This window comes from Littorina saxatilis, linkage group LG5 (assembly GCF_037325665.1).
Source record: "Littorina saxatilis isolate snail1 linkage group LG5, US_GU_Lsax_2.0, whole genome shotgun sequence".
Classification (NCBI taxonomy): Eukaryota; Metazoa; Mollusca; class Gastropoda; order Littorinimorpha; family Littorinidae; genus Littorina; species Littorina saxatilis.
In genome coordinates this window covers 56,286,340-56,311,538 of record NC_090249.1, presented here as the reverse complement: position 1 = coordinate 56,311,538, position 25,199 = coordinate 56,286,340, and the positions used below count along the sequence as shown (strand labels likewise).

Sequence of the window (25,199 nt, the reverse complement as noted above, 5' to 3'; positions counted from 1 at the left end):
AGTCTCATCCTTCACAATTGTCTAAATCTGTTGAACCAGGTGAAAACGTTGGTCAACAGAGGGAACGAGGTGGCCTCCCACTCTCAGACCCACTCCAATCCCAGCTGGTCTCATCGTTCACAATTGTCTAAATCTGTTAAACCAGGTGAAAACGTTGGTCAACAGAGGGAACGAGGTGGCCTCCCACTCTCAGACCCACTCCAATCCCAGCTGGTCTCATCCTTCACAATTGTCTAAATCTGTTGAACCAGGTGAAAACGTTGGTCAACAGAGGGAACGAGGTGGCCTCCCACTCTCAGACCCACTCCAATCCCAGCTGGTGGGACAGACAGGCGTGGGACAGGGAGATACAAGGGATGAGACAGACGTTGGCTACAGGTACCGGACTGCCTCTTAACAAGGTGAGTTGGGCTTTAAGATAGCTTATGTTCAGTGTATAGGTATTTGCTGATGTGGGATTTAGATCTGTGCGTGTGTGGGTGGGGGTGTGTGTGGGGGGTATGTATGTGTGTGTGCGTGCGTGCGTGCGTGCGTGCGTGTGTGTATGTGTGCGTATGTATGTGTATGTATGTGTGTGTGTGTGTGTGTGTGTGTGTGTGTGTGCGTGTGCCACGGTGTGTGTGTGTGTGTGTGTGTGTGTGTGTGCCACGTTGTGTGTGTGTGTGTGTGTGTGTGTGTGCCACGGTGTGTGTGTGTGTGTGTGTGTGTGTGTGTGTGTGTGTGTGTGTGTGTGTGTGTGTGTGTGTGTGTGTGTGTGTGTGTGTAAGTGTGTACCAAAACAACTGCCTAGCTGCTTTCTTGACAGGATGGGAATCTTTTTCGTAATAATACATGTATTTAAGGGTGTTTGTCTCAGAAATCAATTCATCAAATATCCAGCTCTAAACAGGAAGTGGCTAGGGTGTTGAATTTTGGTATGAGTCCAAGTAGAGGAATGGTCTTATCCCATGTAAAAGCCGGGATGAGTATGACTATTACTGAACTGAGCAACGAAGAACGCTGCTGCGCTGCACAGGTTATTCCCCTTGTGTTTCGTTAGCATGGCTGCCCGAAATTACTGTCCAGGATGGCCATACAGGCTTTAGGGACGATTAAAAAAAAATCCGCTATTACTGCGCTATCTGCTCGTACATTTACTCAACCCCAAGCAAAATCTGTACAATCGCTCAAACTTCCTTTTGGGTTACACCCTCATTTCAGATTGTTGGAATGAGAGCGCCTTTTCTCGAGCTGGGAGAGGAGAAACAGTTCAGCATGCTTCAGGACAACGGCTTTCTCTACGACTCCTCCATGTTCGGGGGGAGCTACCAGGAAGACAGTGCCGCCCCCCTCTGGCCCTTCACTCTGGCGTACCCACCCCCGGCGTCAACGGCCGTGTGCGATCAGAATAGATGCCCCACCAGGAGCTACCCGCAGATCTGGGAGGTGCCCTTGATCCGTCATTACAGCTCTTTCGGGTCTTGCTCCATGACCGACGATGTCAACTGTAAACTGCCGTCCACCTCCACCAAGGATGACGTCAAGAACTTCTTACGTCACAACTTCAACCGTCACTACACGCGCAACCGGGCTCCGTTCATGATCTCCCTGCACTCCACGTTTTTCACGAACGTCCCCAGCAGTTACGCGGCGTTGAAGGAGTTTCTGCAGGAGGTCAGCCTGAAACCCGACGTCTGGCAGGTCACCATAACCCAGATGCTGGACTGGGTACGTCATCCTGTGCCTCTGTCGCGCGTCAGTGAGATGACGTCATGGCAGTGCGGCAACACTGGTACCGGCGTCACTGGAAAAGCCCTTCCCCCTACCACCACCACTACTCCTGTCCCACCTGCTAATGGGAGTCCTGGGGTTCCCAAGACCACCACGACACCTGCTAATGGGAGTCCTGGGGTTCCCAAGACCACCACGACACCTGCTCAGGCTACTTCTGCTCCATTTGCCCCTGGTGAGTTTTGAAGATGATTCAATACAAAGAAGGTTTCTGTGTCAAAATACTACAACGCTAGAAGAAACAGAACTAAATCATGGCAGTAATGGAACGGTTGAATGTTAAAATACTAGTCTATTATGATGAGAACAAAATCATGGCAGTAATGGAACGGTTGAATGTTAAAATACTAGTCTATTATGATGAGAACTAAATCATGGCAGTAATGGAACGGTTGAATGTTAAAATACTAGTCTTTTATGATGAGAACAAAATCATGGCAGTAATGGAACGGTTGAATGTTAAAATACTCGTCTATTATGATCAGAACTAAATCATGGCAGTAATGGAACGGTTGAATGTTAAAATACTAGTCTATTATGATCAGAACTAAATCATGGCAGTAATGGAACGGTTGAATGTTAACACGCTTTATTAAGATCCCCTCGCTTATCCAAAACGCACTGACGTAATTTCACAAAAAGGTTTTACCATCACAGAGTCAGCTACCTTTGTGCCTCTAAGTTTCGTACCTCAGACCTGCAACTGAGTCGTTCCTCGGAACTCTATGAAAATCAGCCCTGTTCCAAAACTTTTGAAACTCACCCAAAACTTCCGTTTACAAATCAATTTAAATTGTGCACATGTGTGTGTGTGTGTGTGTGTGTGTGTGTGTGTGTGTGTGTGTGTGTGTGTGTGTGTGTGTGTGTGTGTGTAGAGCGATTCAGAGTAAACTACTGGACCGATCTTTATGAAATTTTACATGAGAGTTTCTGGGTATGATATCCCCGGACGTTTTTTTTCATTTTTTCGATAAATGTCTTTGATGACGTCATATCCGGCTTTTTGTAAAAGTTGAGGCGGCACTGTCACACCCTCATTTTTCAATCAAATTGATTGACATTTTTGTAAAGCAATCTTCGACAAAGGCCGGACTTTGGTATTGCATTTCAGCTTGTTGGCTAAAAAATTAATTAATGACTTTGGTCATTAAAAATCTGATAATTATAATTAAAAACATTTTTTTATAAAACGATCCAAAATTATGTTCATCGTATTCTTCATCATTTTCTGATTCCAAAAACATATAAATATGTTATATTCAGATTAAAAAAAAGCTCTGAAATTTAAAAATATAAAAATTATGATCAAAATTAAATTTCCGAGATCGATTTAAAAACAATTTCATCTTATTCCTTGTCGGTTCCTGATTCCAAAAACATATAGATATGATATGTTTGGATTAAAAACACGCTCAGAAAGTTATAACGAAGAGAGGTACAGAAAAGCGTGCTATGCAGCACAGCGAAACCACTACCGCGCTAAACAGGCTCGTCAGTTTCACTGCGTTTTGCACGAGCGGCGGACTACGGTCATTGTGAAAAAATGCAGTGCGTTCAGTTTCATTCTGTGCGTTCCACAGCTTGACTAAATGTAGTAATTTCGCCTTACGCGACTTCTTCTTCTTCTTCTTCTTCTTCTTCTTCTTCTTCTTCTTCTTCTTCTTCTTCTTCTTCTTCTTCTTCTTCTTCTTCTTCTTCTTCTTCTTCTTCTTCTTCTTCTTCTTCTTCGTTCATGGGCTGAAACTCCCACGTACCATCGTGGTTTTGCACGTGTGTGTTTTTACGTGTATGACCGTTTTTACCCCGCCATTTAGGCAGCCATACGCCACTTTCGGGGGACTTTTTCTTCTATGTATTCGTTGGCTTTAGCTCCGACGTGGACTCGGTGATGTTGTTGGGTTTTTTCAAACGAGTAGGCTTGCATGTATGAGGCCTCCATTTGCACAATCCCACTCCGTTTCCGTGTCCTGTCTTACGGGAAACTTGTGTGTGTGTTTTCCTACAGGCACATGCAACCCCAGCACCTGTCAGCTCCCGCAGTGTCGCTGTGTGGGAACGGACATCCCTGGCAAACTGCAGGTCGCCGACGTTCCGCAGATGGTGATGCTGACCTTTGACGACTCCGTCAACACCAACAACTTCAACTACTACCAGAGACTGTTCCCTGCCAAGGAAAGTGATGCCGTGAAAAACCCCAACGGCTGTCGCACTGCTGCCACTTTCTTTGTCGATGGTACCTGGACTGATTCGACCATGGTAAGTTTGGTTTTTAATCTGACGAAAGGCACATTCCTTTCCGTGAAAACAGTTCGGGTCACCCTCTCAGATCCGGCGAGGTTTTCACATGGGATGAGACCATTTCTTTAATAGACGATTTTCGGAAATGACTCCGTAGGGTTTTTATGGGTTGTGAAAGAGTGAATGCCCTTGCTTTTCCTCTGACAAATAACTTCACACGTGCTTCTGTCCAAGGCATAGACCATTTATCGTGGACCGCCAACTAGCTCTCTCTCCGCTCTTTCTCTCTATTACGAGGTAGCGGCCTCTCGCATTTAGGAACCTACGCTTACATGCCTTTCCGCAATCAGGGGGATGTCATATCCGGTGTCGATTGTAAACATGGACGAAGTTGCCGAGGTAAGTTCTGAAAATGCTAAAATAAACTCAGCTAAAGTGCATATGGAACATGTTTTTCGATGAGTTTTGTTAAGTTTAGTTTGGAGTTTTGGAAAATCCAGTTCATTGTCACCTCCCATTGTTACAAATAATTGGAGCGTGCTTTCTTTTCACTGTCTTCGAATCGCTGACCTTTCAAACCGGAGGTCACGCGCCCCTGAAAGTCAAGAATCGTAACCTCGAAGGGTCATGTGACGAGTTGGCGGTCCAGGCTATTTGGTCTATGGTCCACGTGTTTCCAACACACACCTCGCTAGTGATTGGCCCCTCTAAAGTTTGTCAGAGTAAAAAGCAAGGGCATTCACTCTGTGACAACCCATACAAACCCGACAGACTTATTTTCAGAATTCGTCTATTGGAGCTGGACACATGTATACCGGGCGGGGATATAGCTCAGTTGGTAGCGCGCTGGATTTGTATTCAGTTGGCCGCTGTCAGCGTGAGTTCGATCCCAGGTTCGGCGGAAATTTATTTCAGAGTCAACTTTGTGTGCAGACTCTCTTCGGTGTCCGAACCCTCCCCCCGTGTACACTACATTGGGTGTGCACGTTAAAGATCCCACGATTGACAAAAGGATCTTTCCTGGCAAAATTGCTTAGGCACAGTTAATAATTGTCTACCTATACCCGTGTGACTTGGAATAATAGGCCGTGAAAGGTAAATATGCGCCGAAATGGCTGCAATCTACTGGCCGTATAAAATTTCATCTCACACGGCATCACTGCAGAGCGCCTAGAACTGTACCCACAGAATATGCGCGATATAAGCGTCATTGATTGATTGATTGATACCAAAAATCATCACGAGAAAGAGCATGCCTTGAAGCATCGTGGAAAAGAAATCTTACTCCGACGTACTTTTGACTTCTCAAATATTTTGTAAATTATTACATCTCGTGAGTCTTTTACGTGAACCAATCGATGTGATCCAGTTCATTTATGCAGTCAATCGGCGTTATACGAAAATGTCCGGTAACGTCAAGTTGTTATTGCACCATAACAGAAATCGCCAGTCAGTCCTACCGATTTTGATTGCAGCTGACAGGGTGTTTTTATCCTATCCTATATTCTATGTTACTGCACGGTAGGTTGACTGGTTATAACGTAACCACGTGAAGTTTCTTTTTAACAATGTATTCTTTTTGTCCAAAAACAAAAGGACTGCCAATATTACAAAATTCAGAATGAAAAAAAAAGTAAGGTTTGTTATTGGCACGTTTAATTCGTGAAAAATCAACACGTTACGTTCCCTGATCTTCTCAACAAAACAACAAACCAAGATTGTCTCCCTTGTGTCTTCCGATCGAGTTTCTGGGCAATTTGTCAGATAAGTTTATTTTCTATATTATGAGTTAAGTTGTCGGTTCACTTAAAAGACCGCTGGGTCGAAGATCAGTGAACGTAACGTTTTGTTTTGTCACAAATTAAACGTTGCAATAACATACCTTTCTTGTTTTTTATTCTTTATTCTTTTGTCGTTAAAGTACATGTACTGCCGGTTCACATTACACCAAGCGCGATCACGAAGTGAATGACGACTATCGTCACAATGTGTCAACAGGTGAAAACGCTGTCGGACCTGGGAAGCGAGATGGCTTCGCACTCTCTCACCCACACCTCTCCCTCCACGTGGAATGCTCAGGCCTGGGACAGGGAGATGGAGGGCATGAGGGAAATACTGGCCAACGACACTGGACTGCCGCTGGACAAGGTCAGTTGATGTCCATTCAGTGAAGGAGAAAACAAACAAAAATACTTGACTGAATGTAAAATCAAGCGATCATAATTGTGGCCATTATGCAAAAACAGTCATTGAGGCCAACATGTATTCATGTGCATCACAAGACTGTTTGCCATTACTTTTTATCTTAAGATAAAATAAGAACACTTTAATGTCCATTTTCATTTTACATAAACATGGACATTTTTCTTTTGGCACCACATCGCATGTCTAATAACAAAAACACTCGATCAAACAGTATAATTGAACACAAATACACTACTAAGATCTTCTTCTTCTTCTTCTGCGTTCGTGGGCTGAAACTCCCACGTACACTCGTGTTTTTTGCACGAGTGAAATTTTACGTGTATGACCGTTTTTTTACCCCGCCATTTAGGCAGCCATACGCCGTTTTCGGAGGAAGCATGCTCATTGCTGGGTATTTTCGTGTTTCTATAACCCACCGAACTCTGACATGGATTACAGGATCTTTTTCGTGCGCACTTGGTCTTGTGCTTGCGTGTACACACGGGGGTGTTCGGACACCGAGGAGAGTCTGCACACAAAGTTGACTCTGAGAAATAAATCTCTCGCCGAACGTGGGGACGAACTCACGCTGACAGCGGCCAACTGGATACAAACCCAGCGCGCTACCGACTGAGCTACATCCCCGCCCAACTACTAAGATCAACTTATTACATGAGCATTTAACCAACATTTTGGACCAACTTTAACCCCGAGTTTCCCAAATCAAGTAGGCTTCAGTCAACATTCCCAAAGTCGCAGAAATGGCCACATATTAGACAAAACGAACCATTTAATATTGACATGGGTCAATTTAGAGGAGAGTTGAAGGCTTAGGTTTAAAACAGATGAGGGCCCCAAAGGGTTTAAAATCGTGATCGTGATTGGCGTTTTTTGACCTTTCTGTGACCGTGATTGCCGAAATTTCCATTTCTGTGATCGTGATGGGACATTGCCCGTGATCTGTGATGACAAACAAATCAAGTCTCGTGATCGTGATCGTCATTTGTTTTCATCATTGACTGCGGTGATCATTGACAAAAATCAAGGTAACTGTGATCGTGAAAGCTAAAATGTCCCTTCCCGTGATCGTGATAATACCCCCCCTTTGGGGCCCTCACAGATGTGTTGAGTTATTTAATTTAAGAAATCAATAAATTAACATCTGTTTAACTTCTTAATTAGGTCCACGTAGTCGTGAATGTTCCATTTTGTCTATGATTTAACATTCCATTCATCTTTTCTGTTATTGTTGTTTTAATTCTTGATTTGGGGAAGTTATCAGTGTAATTATTTGGAATAAAAATGTCAATTCTCTGGAGGGTTAAAGCCTTGATCGAGAGATGTTTCGGAACTCAATCCCTGGTTCTCATTTCAGGTGGTCGGGATGAGAGCGCCATTCCTGCAACTGGGCGGCGAGACTCAGTTCACCATGCTGGAAAACAGAGACTTTGTCTACGACTCTTCCATGTACGGTGGCAGCCTCAAGGAGGATACCTCCCCGCCTCTGTGGCCTTTCACTCTGGCTTACCCTCCCAAAGCATCCCAGCTCGTGTGTGACCAGCCCAACTGCCCGGCACGCAGCTACCCGGACGTGTGGGAGGTGCCCATAATCCGTCAGTACAACCTGGGCGGGCAGCCCTGCTCCATGACCGACTCTTGCGCCCTGGGGAACGCGCCCACCAAGGATGACGTCAAGGACTTCTTACGTCACAACTTCGACCGTCATTTCAAGCGTAACAGGGCTCCGTTCATGATCTCCCTGCACGCTACCTGGTTTTCCAGAGTCTCCAACAGCTTTGAGGGTCTGAAGGAGTTTCTGGAGGAGATCAGCCTCAAGCCGGAAGTCTGGCAGGTGACCTTGACCCAGATGCTGGACTGGGTGCGTCATCCGCTTCCGCTCTCTCGCGTGAAGGAGATCCCGTCCTGGCAGTGTTCTGTGTCCTCACAGACTCCGAGTTCTGCTTGAAAATACAGTAGTATTTTTTGTTGAGTTGTTGAGAGGAGTCGGGGGAAAGGTCGGGGTGGGGGGGGGGGGGGGGGGGGGGGGGGGGGGGGGGGTCAACGTTAAAGAGATTTTTTTTCTACACGCCGAACAAAGAACAAAAATCTTGGCTTGCTTGTTCAATTTGTATAGTTTTACACGAGAACTGGGGTGTTTTGCCAGGTTAAATACCTATTGAAATCGGTAAAACAAGTTGAACCGGAATAACAATGCATCCTTCACACACACACACACACACACACACACACACACACACACACACACACACACACAACCACCACCACTCAACCCCCTTCCCCCCCCCCCCCCACACACACACAACCACTCGCCCCACCCTCGTCACTTTTGCCTATGCCTATTGCCTGTGCGTATGAGTGTTGCGAATTTGTCATTGAGAAACTATTTGCTTCTGGTTTACTCATAAAGCCCTGGGTTTCTTGCCATTTGGATCTAAATGTGCCTTACATACATTTCCAAGAACAATCAATCATAAGCCCGCTCTTTATTTTGCCTGCTTTTTGTTGATTTTTGCCTAGTTCGATTTAGATTACCTGATGAAATCAATTCAACAAGTTTACAATCCAAATAGTCAAATACACAACCAGCATTGTTATAATTTACGTTGAAATGAATGTATTGGTTCATGTAGCTTTCGAAATATAATGTCAACATATTTTTCCCTTGAAGGATGTACATGTCATTCCAAAACTACTTTATTTTCATAATAGAGAACTTTAACTTACAGAATCAGATTTTGTATGTGTGGCTAAGATATTAGTGTGTTTGATCAAGATACTAATTAAAAATAAAAAATATAAAATCACTATCATTCTAATAAACAATAATGGGGTTTTTTTATGAAGAGAAGTAATATACCATGACACAATCAAAAGTACAGCTTTGGTTCTTGTTTGACTCTCGATTTATACGGTGAAAAGGAGTGCTTTAATTGTCTGTCTGTGTTTGCGTTATGTTAATGAGTGATGGTTCAAGAAGACTGTGATCATTGTTTTACAAGCTTCTGTGGATATTTGTGTATTTCAATTATGAACATGTAGGAAGGGAGAAACTGTCAATGTTTTATTAATGTCAATCCAACGCGCCTGTGTGTGTGTGTGTGTGTGTGTGTGTGTGTGTGTGTGTGTGTGTGTGTGTGTGTGTGTGTGTGTGTGTGTGTGTTTGTGTGTGTGTGTGTGTTCTGCTGCAGCTGCTACAATGTTAATCCATGCTTTTGTCTGTTTTAAAATACTCGTTGTCTCAATCCTTTTCAACAAGACCGTGTATATTATATATCACATTTTACATTTTTAAAATGCTTATTTTTTTTATTTTTTATTTTTTTTAATGTTTGTTCAGTTGCTTTTGCCTCATGTATTTCACATTCTGAAAGTGTTCATTTGATATTTCATTGGTACGGTTTGTTTCAAGTGGCTTGTGCTTGATGAAATCGATTTCCAATGAAAGATGATGTTTTCAAATATGATATATTGTTTGTTGTTTGGGGTTTTCCCCTATTTATTTATATGTTTTTCCTCTTGTACGTTTCTTGTGATTTCTTTTTTCTTTGCTAGTAATCGTGTTTTGTTTACGTTTTCACGCAGACAATGACCGAAAAATACCGATTTAACATTTGTTAGTTTGACATTTGCATAATTATGTTTGTCAAAATAAAATACATGAAAACTCATCCTGTAAAACTTCGTTGTTGTTTTGTGTGTTTTTTGTTGTTGTTGTTTTTCTTTCTTTCGTTTTTCGTTCTTTCTTACTTTGATTTTGTGGTAGGAGGTGGTGTTTGTGGTTTGGTGTTTTTAAGTAGCATGTGCATTCCTCTAAAAACCTAACATGATTATCCAGGTCATCACATTTTTACACCCCCGGTATAGGGGTGTGTATAGGATTCGGTCGATGTGTTTGTTTGTTTGTTTGTGTGTTTGTGTTCGCATATAGATCTCAAGAATGAACGGACCGATCGTCACCAAACTTGGTGAACAGGTTCTATACATTCCTGTGACGGTCCTTACAAAAATTGGGACCAGTCAAACACACGGTTAGGGAGTTATTGGTGGATTAAGATTCTACAAGGACTTATAGAGGGACATATTAATGGTCAAAGGGAAATAACCTTCTCAGTTGGTGGCAGTGAGAATGGTAAGGACGGGGGTGTTTTTCCTACCTCGGAGGAATTTCTTGTTTAACAAGACATATATATGCACAGACAAATACATTACAAAAATAAACTGTTTTAATTTTAGTGCAAGAAATAAATAAAGTAATAGATGAATAAATGAATCATTTTAAACAATCAAAAAGTGTCGACCATGCGCAACACTTCTTACGGTGAAAAGAGCGAGAGTCAGTCGGTGAGGGGGGGCAGAAAGTGAGAGAGAGTGGGGGGGGGGGGGGGAGATATAGGCTTACGCAGAGAGAGGGAGAGAGATGCGCAGAAAGTGGGAGAGAAATAGGCAGAGAAAGAGGGAGAGACAGAGAGAGATATACGACGAGAGAGGGAGAGAAATACGCAGAGAGAGAGAGAGAGAAGGAGAGAGAGAGAGACAAAGAGACAGACAGACGGACAGACAGACAGACAGACAAGCAGACAGTCAGAGGGAGACAGAGAGAGAGAGATACGACGAGAGAGAGAGAGAATAGGGATGCGGGGGGAGGGGTGGATAGATATGAGTATGGGTTGTGTGCGGGGGTTCAAATATCACCTTTATGTGACAGAGAAAGGTGACAGTCACAGATCAATCAATCAATCAATCAATCAATGACGCTTATATCGCGCATATTCTGTGGGTACAGTTCTAGGCGCTCTGCAGTGATGCCGTGTGAGATGAAATTTTATACGGCCAGTAGATTGCAGCCATTTCGGCGCATATTTACCTTTCACGGCCTATTATTCCAAGTCACACGGGTATAGGTAGACAATTATTAACTGTGCCTAAGCAATTTTGCCAGGAAAGACCCTTTTGTCAATCGTGGGATCTTTAACGTGCACACCCAATGTAGTGTACACGGGGGGAGGGTTCGGACACCGAAGAGAGTCTGCACACAAAGTTGACTCTGAAATAAATTTCCGCCGAACCTGGGATCGAACTCACGCTGACAGCGGCCAACTGAATACAAATCCAGCGCGCTACCAACTGAGCTATATCCCCACCACAGATAAAGTTAACAAGAATAATGTTCTCTAGTTAGGAAAATAAAACAAAAAATCGACACAAAAAAACAAAATCTGAAAACGACACATGTTTTCTCTCATTCTTCAAGTGAAAGCGTCGCACTACTCAATGGAATGAAGTTAATTCAGTGATGACCCCTATCGTATGCGTAAGCTACCAAAACATGGTTTTTTTCGGATTGACAGATCTAATTCTACTCAGCGGCAACTTTCGAGTCCTCGCAAGCGTGTGGTAAATCCGCTAAAGACAAAAAGTATCCCCCGAACTCAGTGACAAGCATGTTTCGGGGACACGCATTTGGCCTGGTCACCGAGCGGTTTGAACGTGACACAGGCACTAGTTAAAAATACGATCGTCCTTCTTTTTGGTTTAAACAAAATTTATTCCGTAAATACAGGGTGACATGTATAATACGATATGAACATTTGTTGCCACACAACAAGCTAAGCTTATACTAAGTGTGGGTTTTAAATCTGTACATCTAGAAAGGAATTGTTATTTCATGTTATGTCAAGGTCAGAAAATCGTCCTTCTTGTTCTTGCGTGGTTTTGTCGCAAAGCGCGTTAACCTATATATTTTAGGTTGTGTAAACAACTCATAACTCATAACTCATAACTCATAACATTTTATTGATCCAACAAAGGAAATTAATTTAGTCATCAGCACATATAGGTCATTAATTAAAAATAACTATAAAAGAATAAAACAATTAACTTAACGTTTTGTATTGTCATAAAATACACGTTCAAACAACATACCTTTCTTGTTTTTTTTATTCTGAATTTTGGAACGTTGTTTTTGGATTGATGTAAACAATGATTTAGCAAATTAATAGGTTTGGTCATTTTTACAAATTGCAATAAACTTGAAATGAACTCAGAATATCTGAGCTTTGAGCTAATAAATGAATTTTTTGAAGCAATATGAAATCCTATAGTGAATCAAAGAACCGTCAGGACAATTTTTGAAGACTTAGTTTGTGAACTTCGGCCGTCAGACTGCTGCCTCAACTTTTCTTAACGTAGAAAAAACAATAGCAAATAACATACGCATAAAATAAACAACAAAGCTGACAAGTTAATTGTTGCACAAACTTACATGATAATAAACTTTCATAAAAATACATTAGTCTGTTTTTTTATAATCCTTCTCCACACATATATATATACCTAGGGAGACAGGTCTCATCTCATCCATTCAAAAGGGAGATCATTTAGGCGCCCGTAGTCCTATTTTGCTATTATAAGCCAAACAGTTCAAACAGGTTTTTTTGTTTGCTTTTAGTGCACACATGGTCTCGCGTCCGTATGAGTCTGAACTTTCTCTTCACAGGAACGGACACATGCCGTGTAGAATACTGAAACTAGTCTTCCTTGGACACTGACTTTGTGCATTATACTTTTTCTCTTTCATGTTTCATCTTAGCATCAACATGCTAACAAAAGCACGTGCAAAACATTATGTTGAACGGATACTGTGCAACTGAAGCGAACGAGGAGTTTTTTTGGTTTGCTTTTTGAGTGTGTCAAATAAAATAAGTGTCTGCGCTGGACAAACCTCAGTTTAGCAGACGGGTTTTTCCTGCATAGTCAATAACCGTGCGAGAGAGAGAGAAAAAACTGTCACTGCGACAAACTCAATAGTTCACTGGCACACTTTTCATCATGACGGGAGCTTCATACAACTTCTGGAATACACTGGAACGATTCTGTCGACCCTGCTCTAAAGATCGGCAGTTCCAATTTGTTAGTTACCTTACCCTGTTGTTAGCCACTTTACCTAATGTTGCTAGCAGTAGTCGAGGGACTGTGTCATTCAATGCCAGAAACAACCCTTTCATAAGAGTGAAACCTTCCATTCACCACGCCGCTACAGTTTCACCACCGGTGATTTCCGCGGCTCCTGATCTTCTCAGAACGCTGAAACCAGCGCTACCCTCACTTGCGCCTTTTCTGACAATATCAAACGTACCCAATCCAACAACTGCGCCTTTTCGAACCTCTGAAGCCGCAGGGATTGTTGCTGTGGCTCAGCCTATTTCACAGACACTGCAACCAGCTGTGCTTGCAACATCACCTTTCAGTCTTGCATCTTCAAAGCCGGTGTTTTCTGCAGATCAACCACGTCAAACAACTTCGGAATTCGTGAGCCCTGCGGATCGATCTTTTCACGCGGCTTCAAAAGCAGCATTTCACCAGAGTGGGCATTTTCAAAGAACTCTGCCACCGGCAGTTGCCACGCTTGCATATTTTCTAACACTGATTTCCGTTCCCGTGGTAACCCCGTCTTCATCTTATCCGCTTTCTTTGGAACGGGAGTTTCCTGGTATTGATCGAATTAAAAAAATAGGAATATGGGCGCAAGATTTTCCAGTGACTCCTAAACCGGTTTTTCTTGCGACTTCGCCTACTCCCATAAATCCCAGACCGGTTTTTGCTGTGACTCCGCCTACTTCCAGGCCGGTTTTTGCTATGACTCCACGGAATCCCAGACCGGTTTTTGCTGTGACCCCGCCTACTTACAGGCCGGTTTTTGCTATGACTCCACGTCCCAGACCGGTTTTTGCTGTGACTCCGCCTACTTCCAGGCCGGTTTTTGCTATGACTCCACGGAATCCCAGACCGGTTTTTGCTGTGACCCCGCCTACTTCCAGGCCGGTTTTTGCTATGACTCCACGGAATCCCAAATCTGTTTTTCCTGCACCTCGGCATACTCCTACGACTCCAAAACCGGTTATTCCTAAGACTCGACCTCCTCCAGTGAATCAAAGAGTGCCGCTTTCTCGGAGCCTGACTCTCAAACCGCCAGTTCCTGCAAATCATCTCATTCAAAGAACTTTTGAGCCACAAGGTTTTCCAGATGTACCTGTCTTTAATCCAAATCCGCCCGTTCCTGTGGCGGTAGATCGTCTAGTGACGTCAGAAGTGTCGTTTCCTTGGGACGAGTCACTGCCAGCAATAGTTTCGGAGCAACCGTATCGAACAACTCCATCAGTTCAAAAGACTTTTCAACCGCAGATTTCTACCAGGCGACCTTACCCTGCAGGTAACCTGACTCAGTGACAATGCATAATTCTTGTCTATACAAATTTCATGACATGTAAACAACTGTAACACTCATAAATTGCTTCTTCTTTTTACATTTAGTCAAGTTTTGACTAAATGTTTTAACATAGAGGGGGGAATCGAGACGAGGGTCGTGGTGTATGTGTGTGTGTCTGTCTGTCTGTCTGTCTGTGTGTGTGTGTAGAGCGATTCAGACTAAACTACTGGACCGATCTTTATGAAATTTGACATGAGAGTTCCTGGGTATGATATCCTCAGACTTTTTTTCATTTTTTTGATAAATGTCTTTGATGACGTCATATCCGGCTTTTCGTGAAAGTTGAGGCGGCACTGTCACGCTCTCATTTTTCAACCAAATTGGTTGAAATTTTGGTCAAGTAATCTCCGACGAAGCCCGGACTTCGGTATTGCATTTCAGCGTGGTGGCTTAAAAATTAATTAATGACTTTGGACATTAAAAATCTGAAAATTGTAAAAAAATTATTTTTTTTATAAAACGATCCAAATTTACGTTCATCTTATTCTCCATCATTTTCTGATTCCAAAAACATATAAATATGTTATATTTGGATTAAAAACAAGCTCTGATAATTAGAAATATAAAAATTATTATCAAAATTAAATTGTCCAAATCAATTTAAAAACACTTTCATCTTATTCCTTGTCGGTTCCTGATTCCAAAAACATATAGATATGATATGTTTGGATTGAAAACACGCTCAGAAAGTTAAAACGAAGAGAGGTACAGAAAAGCGTGCTATCCTTCTCGCTCTTCTTGTCAATTTCACTGCCTTTGCCATGAGCGGTGGACTGACGATGCTACGAGTATACGGTCTTGCTGCGTTGCATTGCGTTCAGTTTCATTCTGTGAGTTCGACAGCTACTTGACTAAATGTTGTATTTTCGCCTTACGCGACTTGTTTTTTTTTACATTTAGTCAAGTTTTGACTAAATGTTTTAACATAGAGGGGGGAATCGAGACGAGGGTCGTGGTGTATGTGTGTCTGTCTGTCTGTGTGTGTGTGTGCGTGTGTGTGTAGAGCGATTCAGACTAAACTACTGGGCCGATCTTTATGAAATTTGACATGAGAGTTCCTGGGTATGATATCCTCAGACTTTTTTTCACTTTTTTGATAAATGTCTTTGATGACGTCATATCCGGCTTTTCGTGAAAGTTGAGGCGGCACTGTCACGCTCTAATTTTTCAACAAAATTGGTTGAAATTTTGGTCAAGTAATCTCCGACGATGCCCGGACTTCGGTATTGCATTTCAGCTTGGTGGCTTAAAAATTAATTAATGACTTTGGTCATTAAAAATCTGAAAATTGTAAAAAAAAAAAAAATTTATAAAACGATCCAAATTTACGTTCATCTTATTCTCCATCATTTTCTGATTCCAAAAACATATAAATATGTTATATTTGGATTAAAAACAAGCTCTGATAATTAAAAATATAAAAATTATGATCAAAATTAAATTTTCGAAATCAATTTAAAAACACTTTCATCTTATTCCTTGTCGGTTCCTGATTCCAAAAATATATAGATATGATATGTTTGGATTGAAAACACGCTCAGAAAGTTAAAACGAAGAGAGGTACAGAAAAGCGTGCTATCCTTCTCAGCGCAACTACTACCCCGCTCTTCTTGTCAATTTCACTGCCTTTGCCATGAGCGGTGGACTGACGATGCTACGAGTATACGGTCTTGCTGCGTTGCATTGCGTTCAGTTTCATTCTGTGAGTTCGACAGCTACTTGACTGAATGTTGTATTTTCGCCTTACGCGACTTGTTTACATTTAGTGTGTGTGTGCGTGTGTGTGTGTAGAGCGATTCAGACTAAACTACTTGACCGATCTTTATGAAATTTGACATGAGAGTTCCTGGGTATGATATCCCCGGATGTTGTTTTCAGTTTTTCGATAAATGTCTTTGATGACGTCATATCCGGCGTTTTGTAAAAGTTGAGGAGGCACTGTCACACCTTCATTTTTCAATCAAATGGATTGAAATTTTGGCAAAGCAATTTTCGACGAATGCCGGACTTCGGTATTGCATTTCAGCTTGGTGGCTTAAAAATTAATTTATGACTTTGGTCATTAAAAATCTGAAAATTGTAAAAAAAATTATTTTTTTATAAAACGATCCAAATTTACGTTCATCTTATTCTTCATTATTTTCTGATTCCAAAAACATATAAATATGTTATATTTGGATTAAAAACAAGCTCTGAAAATTAAAAAAATTAAAAACTATGATCAAAATTAAATTTTCGAAATCAATTTAAAAACACTTTCATCTTATTCCTTGTCGGTTCCTGATTCCAAAAACATATAGATATGATATTTTTGGATTAAAAACACGCTCAGAAAGAACGAAGAGAGGTACAGTAAAGCGTGCTATGAAGCACAGCGCAACCGCTACCGCGCCAAACAGGCTCGTCACTTTCACTGCCTTTTGCACTAGCGGCGGACTACGTTCAGTTTCATTCTGTGAGTTCCACAGCTTGACTAAATGTAGTAATTTCGCCTTACGCGACTTGTTAGTAAATTGCAATGATCACAGTCTTTTTGAACCATCACTCATTAAGTGTTTTTTCTGCACTTGTGAATCATTAGTGCGCTTACGTGCAGCAAGAGAACCAGGTATGTATATTCACAGCTACATATTTCGGTTTCTGGTAAGCATTTACATATCAGCTAACTCAATATTGGCGTTAACCAGTAATTACCGACCGGCAGTTTACTGGCTGAAATGAGGAAAATACCGGGTAAAAATTGGCTGCCGGTATGACCTACCGGTTGATTTTTAGAACTACCGGTTTTTTCGCTGGTAAAACAACAAAACCAGTACTCTGAGTTGGACTCTTACTGGTTCCAATGACCAGCCTACCGTTTTTTTCTGGACAGTTTGCATCATAAAAGTGTGTGTACCTGTTTGAAAAAATACTAGCGCCATCACTGGGCTAACTGCTTTATAGTAAAGCATAACTTAAAGTTTGTATGTCATTATCTCAGACGAGTGTGCATTTCGTTTGAAGAGTCACAGCAACGTTGTCTTATCGATCAGCGAGAGTTTGAAGTGCCTTTGGACAAGTTCATTACAGAGTCTCCTACTTTTACTGAAGGACCTTGAAGGGGGTGGGAAGAGAGAGAGAGGGAGAGAGAGGGAGAGAGAGAGAGAGAGAGAGAGAGAGAGAGAGAGAGAGAGAGAGAGAGGGAGAGAGAGAGAGAGAGAAAGAGAGAGAAAGAGAGAGAGAGGGAGGGAGAGAGAGAAATAGAGAGGGGAGAGAGAGGGAGAGAGAAAGAGAGGGATAGAGAAAGAGAGGGAGAGAGAGACAGAGAGAAATGGCTAAATGAGATTGGGAGCTGCTAAAAGAGGGGTTTGAGGCGGAAGGGCGGCAGGGGGGGGGGGGGGTATCAACACTTTTTTTTTCAACTTATATTCGCTCTCAACGATGACTAGTCTTGTTTTCAGGCACGTGCACTACGCACAACTGCCAGCTCCCTCAGTGTCGCTGTGTGGGCACTGACATCCCTGGCAGCATTCCCCTCGCCGACGTGCCCCAGATGGTCATGCTCACCTTCGACGACGCCGTGAACTACAACAACTGGCACTACTACCAAGGCCTTTTCCCGACGGCTGAGAGAGATGCCTTGAGGAATCCTAACGGCTGTCGCACTACCGCTACGTTCTTCTTGGCTGACCCCAATGACACCGTCATGACAATGGTATGCATTGTTGTTCCCAGGGCAGGGGTGCACGAAGCGAAAGTGGGTGCCACCCAAATGGATTTGAGCCAGCCGCGGGGTCTAATTGATTGAAATCGCCACAAATCTCAATGTCAAACGATCACACCCCGCGGCTGGCGACACCATGCACTTTCGCTTCGTGGATCTCAGCCCAGCTCTCAGTCTTCGGTCATTAATTTATGCATACTTTTTTTTTATCTGTCGGTTTACCGTCCGGTAGTGTTGACATGTACGAGGTCTTCTGACCATCAATTTATGCATACTTTTTTTTTTATCTGACGGTTCACCGTCCGGTAGTGTTGACATGTACGAGGTCTTCTGACCATCAATATTCGAACCAAGCGGACACAGCCAGGACGTTTGGACCTATATACATATTTTCAATCCAGGTCCAAATGACCTTTTGTCCTCTGAAGCTGGAACAACACTGTTGTAACGGTATATCCACAAGAATGACAACAACGAAGCTAATAACGACTTATGACACCAAAACAGAGGGAGAGTTTGTTGTTGTTGTTTTTTATTCAATTTAATTTTCAGCACGCCCGGACTTCCACCACAAAAGTGGTGTATCCACAAGGTTCTGATACGTTTACCTACAATGCAAGTACAGTCGAACCTGCCTTTGAGACCACCTGTCTATAAAGACCACCTGTCCATAAAGACCACCTGCCCATTAGGACCACCCCAAAGGATCCCCGACGGTCTTTACGACTATATAAATCACCTGTCTAAAGAGACCACCCGTCTAAAGAGACCACTTTTGCTCAGTCCCTTGGGTGGTCTCTTTAGACAGGTTCGACTGTACAGACAACTCAAGATTTGTGTATCAAAGCTTGCTGGTTTGGTCTAGCTGTAAAATCCACATGATCCCGGGCGATAAGTGCAAGGCAGCACCTCTAGGGATAGCAGGCTTGACGTGCTGAACGCTGTGCAAGGCAGCACCTCGAGGGATAGCAGGCTTGACGTGCTGAACGCTGTGCAAGGCAGCACCTCTAGGGATAGCAGGCTTGACGTGCTGAACGCTGTGCAAGGCAGCACCTCGAGGGATAGCAGGCTTGACGTGCTGAACGCTGTGCAAGGCAGCACCTCTAGGGATAGCAGGCTTGACGGGCTGAACGCTGTGCAAGGCAGCACCTCGAGGGATAGCAGGCTTGACGTGCTGAACGCTGTGCAAGGCAGCACCTCGAGGGATAGCAGGCTTGACGGGCTGAACGCTGTGCAAGGCAGCGCCTCTAGGGATAGCAGGCTTGACGGGCTGAACGCTGTGCAAGGCAGCACCTCGAGGGATAGCAGGCTTGACGTGCTGAACGCTGTGCAAGGCAGCACCTCTAGGGATAGCAGGCTTGACGGGCTGAACGCTGTGCAAGGCAGCACCTCGAGGGATAGCAGGCTTGACGTGCTGAACGCTGTGCAAGGCAGCACCTCGAGGGATAGCAGGCTTGACGTGCTGAACGCTGTGCAAGGCAGCACCTCGAGGGATAGCAGGCTTGACGTGCTGAACGCTGTGCAAGGCAGAACCTCGAGGGACAGCAGGCTTGACGTGCTGAACGCTGTGCAAGGCAGCACCTCGAGGGATAGCAGGCTTGACGTGCTGAACGCTGTGCAAGGCAGCACCTCGAGGGATAGCAGGCTTGACGTGCTGAACGCTGTGCAAGGCAGCACCTCGAGGGACAGCAGGCTTGACGTGCTGAACGCTGTGCAAGGCAGCACCTCGAGGGACAGCAGGCTTGACGTGCTGAACGCTGTGCAAGGCAGCACCTCGAGGGATAGCAGGCTTGACGTGCTGAACGCTGTGCAAGGCAGCACCTCGAGGGATAGCAGGCTTGACGTGCTGAACGCTGTGCAAGGCAGCACCTCGAGGGATAGCAGGCTTGACGTGCTGAACGCTGTGCAAGGCAGCACCTCGAGGGATAGCAGGCTTGACGTGCTGAACGCTGTGCAAGGCAGCACCTCGAGGGATAGCAGGCTTGACGTGCTGAACGCTGTGCAAGGCAGCACCTCGAGGGACAGCAGGCTTGACGTGCTGAACGCTGTGCAAGGCAGCACCACGAGGGATAGCAGGCTTGACGTGCTGAACGCTGTGCAAGGCAGCACCTCGAGGGATAGCAGGCTTGACGGGCTGAACGCTGTGCAAGGCAGCACCACGAGGGATAGCAGGCTTGACGTGCTGAACGCTGTGCAAGGCAGCACCTCGAGGGATAGCAGGCTTGACGTGCTGAACGCTGTGCAAGGCAGCACCTCGAGGGATAGCAGGCTTGACGTGCTGAACGCTGTGCAAGGCAGCACCTCGAGGGATAGCAGGCTTGACGTGCTGAACGCTGTGCAAGGCAGCACCTCGAGGGATAGCAGGCTTGACGTGCTGAACGCTGTGCAAGGCAGCACCTCGAGGGATAGCAGGCTTGACGTGCTGAACGCTGTGCAAGGCTCCATTCGATGCAGATAATGTCCAGGGCTCCCCACGTACGCCCCTCCTAGTGCGTCCGGGACCCCCACTTTAACATTTTAGAGGGTCCATGGACCCCCACTGCAGAATTTTAGAGAGTCCCAAAGGGTCCAAAAGCCAAAAAGTCCCATTGTACTTCTAAAACATTGTGGTCACGTATATATATAGTGTGCTGCGAAGTGTCGATTGCAGTCCGAGTCCGAAAATGGTATCTACGGTACGCACGATAAAGGAAATTTAGTGCGTCCTAGGACCCGTTCTTTTAAAATCTAGTGCGTCCAGAGACCCCCTCCATACCTTTCTAGTACGTGTTTTCGGCTTCTAATGCGTATAGGACGCAGGGACGCGCGCTATGGGGAGCCCTGATAATGTCGTTTTAACTCGGGAAGTCTTGTTTCTTAATTGGATTAAAGGTATGCTACAGCTTTACTGAGGACTATAAGTACATTTGTTGCGACCTGTATAAACAAACAAAAAACACCAAACCCAACATGAAGATTGCATCATGCATCATTGTCGCAATCATATTTCGAATCATTCATAATGATGTTCCGTGAACAGGTAAAAACACTAGCGGACAAAGGGAACGAGATGGGGTCCCACTCTCAGACGCACAGTGCTCCAGCGGCGTGGAGTCGCCAGGACTGGGACATTCAGATGCAGGGAATGAGACAGCGGGTTGCCGTCGCAACTGGAATTCCACAAGACAAGGTCAGTTGCCCATCAGAATCAGTAGGAGAATCTCGATTTCTCTTTCGTTTCAAAATCAGGGACCGGACCATGTGCTGAACATTGTCGAAGGTGTCGATGGTTGGTTGTTGTTGTTTCTTGTCTTGAGAACACCGGGGGTCTTCCAAGGCCGATTTAGCATTAATCTTTTCTCTGTTTTGTTTTCGGCCAGCTATTTCAAAAACTGTTCACAGTAAATCAAAAATGCGTATCACAGTAAAAGGTTTAGAAGGTTCCTTAATAAAACCAAGTCTTTCACAGTCGGTACTTTTAATAATAATCTGAAAAATGTTGTCCTTGTCGAGGGTGAATGGTCAGCCGTTATGCTTAATTGTATATAGTGAGCCGACAAAACAGTAAATGTGGCACAAATATGTGCTGTGTTTATAAACTGAAAAATCAAACATTGGTTTCTGAGGTCAAGGCATAAAGTAATTACCAGCGTATACAAAGTACAACAAGTCCTCTGTCCCTGCACTAGTTCCTCACAGCTGCCTCAATTTTTTAAAAACAAAACAAGTCGCGTAAGGCGAAAATACAATATTTAGTCAAGTAGCTGTCGAACTCACAGAATGAAACTGAAAGCAATGCCATTTTTCAGCAAGACCGTATACTCGTAGCATCGTCAGTCCACCGCTCATGGCAAAGGCAGTGAAATTGACAAGAAGAGCGGGGTAGTACTTGTAGTTGCGCTAAGAAGGATAGCACGCTTTTCTGTAGCTCTCTTTGTTTTAACTTTCTGAGCGTGTTTTTAATCCAAACATATCATATCTATATGTTTTTGGAATCAGGAACCGACAAGGAATAAGATGAAAGTGTTTTTAAATTGATTTCGACAATTTAATTTTGATAATAATTTTTATATATTTAATTTTCAGAGCTTGTTTTTAATCCGAATATAACATATGTATAGGTTTTTGGAATCAGCAAATGATGGAGAATAGGATAAACGTAAATTTGGATCGTTTTATACATTTTTATTTTTTTTTACAATTTTCAGATTTTTAATGACCAAAGTCATTAATTAATTTTTAAGCCACCAAGCTGAAATGCAATACCGAAGTCCGGGCTTCGTCGAAGATTACTTGACCAAAATTTCAACCAATTTGGTTGAAAAATGAGGGCGTGACAGTGCCGCCTCAACTTTCACGAAAAGCCGGATATGACGTCATCAAAGACATTTATCAAAAAAATGAAAAAAACGTTCGGGGATTTCATACCCAGAAACTCTCATGTCAAATTTCATAAAGATCGGTCCAGTAGTTTAGTCTGAATCGCTCTACACACACACACAGACACACACACACACGCACACACGCACACACGCACACACGCACATACACCACGACCCTCGTTTCGATTCCCCCTCGATGTTAAAATATTTAGTCAAAACTTGACTAAATATAAAAAGAGAAAAAAAGGCTACAAATAAATTGAAACACTATCCCTCTTTTCAGATCGTCGGAATGCGAGCGCCCTTCCTCCAGCTAGGAGGAGAGGAGCAGTTCTCCGTGTTGCAAGAGAGAGGCTTCCTCTACGACTCCTCCATGTTCGGTGGTGGAGGCAATGTCCACAACACCCACACCCCTCCCCTCTGGCCCTTCACCCTCCACTTCCCTCCCACCCCCTCTCGTCAAGTGTGCGACCAGGAAAGGTGCCCGCAGCGTAGCTACCCACGGTTATGGGAAGTTCCGATAACTGAACAGTTCACATCCACTGGGCGGGCGTGCACCATGACCGACGGCTGCCTGGGGCATGACGCCAGCGTGGATGACGTCGTGAACTTCTTACGTCACAACTTCAATCGCCATTACCTCAACAACAAGGCTCCGTTCATGATCTCCCTGCATGCCACGTGGTTCGACGACGTTCCCAACAGCTACGCGGGGCTGAAGGAGTTTTTGCGCGAGATCAGTCTGAGGCGTGACGTGTGGCAGGTGACCTTGACCCAGATGTTGGATTGGGTGCGTCATCCAGTACCGTTTTCACGTGCTAATGAGATACCGTCTTGGCGATGCTCCAAGTAAAAGGAGATTAACAAAGACAACATAAAACACAGGGTGAAGGTGGTGGGTTTTTACATTTAGTCAAGTTTTGACTAAATGTTTTAACATAGAGGGGGGAATCGAGACGAGGGTCGTGGTGTATGTGTGTGTGTCTGTCTGTCTGTGTAGAGCGATTCAGACTAAACTACTGGGCCGATCTTTATGAAATTTGACATGAGAGTTCCTGGGTATGATATCCCCGGACGTTTTTTTCATTTTTTAGATAAATACCTTTGATGACGTCATATCCGGCTTTTTGTAAAAGTTGAGGCGGCACTGTCACACCCTCATTTTTCAATCAAATTGATTGAAATTTTGGCAAAGCAATCTTCGACGAAGCCCGGGGTTTGGTATTGCATTTCAGCTTGGTGGCTTAAAAACTAATGAGTGAGTTTGGTCATTAAAAATCGGAAACTTGTAATTAAAATTATTTTTTTATTAAACGATCCAAAAACAATTTCATCTTATTCTTCGTCATTTTCTGATTCCAAAAACATATACATATGTTATATTTGGATTAAAAACAAGCTCTGAAAATTAAAAATATAAAAATTATGATCAAAATTAAATTTCCGAAATCGTTTTAAAAACTATTTCATCTTATTCCTTGTCGGTTCCTGATTCCAAAAACATATAGATATGATATGTTTGGATTAAAAACACGCTCAGAAAGTTAAAACGAAGAGAGGTATGTACAGTAAAGCGTGCTATGAAGCACAGCGCAATCGCTACCGCGCCAAACAGGCTCGTCACTTTCACTGCCTTTTGCACTAGCGGCGGACTACGTTCAGTTTCATTCTGTGAGTTCCACAGCTTGACTAAATGTAGTAATTTCGCCTTACGCGACTTGTTGGTTCTGTAACAGATGGATGGGGTAAAGGGAGTAAGGTCATGGGTTGCAGAGCACATTATTCTATATTGCAAAAGGTTATCTACAAGTGCAAGATGAAAGGGAGAAGGTGAAGGTCGCGTAGATAAACTCACTTTGCTTGTGCGCCCACTTTGAGGCAGATTATAGGACTGTTTCACAAATCTGTTCTCATCCTGAAAAGCTAGGGAGTGACTAGGTACGTGTGAGGAGGGGGGATCTGCATGGTAGCAAAAAGGTTTATTTTTTGCTTTAAACAAATTTACCTAACCAGCACTTTGAGTTTCTTTCTTTCTTTATTTGGTGTTTAACGTCGTTTTCAACCACGAAGGTTATATCGCGACGGGGGAACGGGGAGATGGGATAGAGCCACTTCTCAATTGTTCACAAAAGCACTAATCAAAAATTTGCTCCAGGGGCTTGCAATGTAGTACAATATTATATTACCTTACTGTGAGAATGCAAGTTTCCAGTACAAAGGACTTAACATTTCTTACATACTGCTTGACTAAAAATCTTTACAAAAATTGACTATATTCTATACAAGAAACACTTAACAAATGTAAAAGGAGAAACAGAATCCGTTAGTCGCCTCTTACGACATGCTGGGGAGCATCGGGTAAATTCTTTCTCATCCCAACCAATATGGGACTCCCCCTAACCCGCGGGGTGTGCACTTTGAGGTATTGGCAACAAATTAGCAAAGAGGTAACTGTGCTTCCAGGTAACTATTGCAACTGCTTCATTGCAAAGATCAGGATTTGAGTTCTTCTTCTTGTCGTTTGCTTGGATCTGAGTTCACCTTTTGTTGCTTTTTTTCAGTTCTGTTTTTACGTGTACATGTAAGTTTTTATTGAATAAAATGCCTACTACAGGATATGTGTATACACACACACACACACACACACACACACCCA

The 25,199-nt window shown here is 43.5% G+C and overlaps 2 protein-coding genes across 3 annotated transcripts in view; both read left to right on the top strand.

Annotated features, from left to right (window-relative positions):
- LOC138967489 (mucin-2-like) overlaps nucleotides 1–9,881 on the top strand; it is an 18,258-nt gene extending 8,377 nt beyond the window's left edge. Inside the window, exons 4-8 of the mRNA XM_070340049.1 lie at nucleotides 252–401; nucleotides 1,201–1,945; nucleotides 3,776–4,026; nucleotides 6,007–6,156; nucleotides 7,568–9,881. Of these exons, the coding sequence (XP_070196150.1) occupies nucleotides 252–401; nucleotides 1,201–1,945; nucleotides 3,776–4,026; nucleotides 6,007–6,156; nucleotides 7,568–8,158 (1,887 nt within the window). The 3' untranslated portion in view covers nucleotides 8,159–9,881. The remainder of the gene's footprint in view (nucleotides 1–251; nucleotides 402–1,200; nucleotides 1,946–3,775; nucleotides 4,027–6,006; nucleotides 6,157–7,567) is intronic.
- Nucleotides 9,882–12,916: 3,035 nt separating this feature from the next.
- Nucleotides 12,917–25,152, top strand: LOC138967491 (chitin deacetylase 1-like). 2 transcript variants are annotated; one of them, XM_070340050.1, is made up of 4 exons: nucleotides 12,917–14,422; nucleotides 17,920–18,173; nucleotides 21,202–21,351; nucleotides 22,827–25,152. In XM_070340050.1, the coding sequence occupies exons 1-4, from the start codon at nucleotides 13,042–13,044 to the stop codon at nucleotides 23,394–23,396; spliced, it is 2,355 nt and encodes a 784-aa protein (XP_070196151.1). In that variant the 5' UTR covers nucleotides 12,917–13,041; the 3' UTR covers nucleotides 23,397–25,152. The 2 variants fall into 2 exon arrangements, with proteins under 2 accessions (XP_070196151.1, XP_070196152.1); XM_070340051.1 differs by lacking the exon at nucleotides 12,917–14,422 and having other exon boundaries at nucleotides 17,862–18,173.
- The last annotated feature ends 47 nt before the right edge of the window (nucleotides 25,153–25,199 follow it).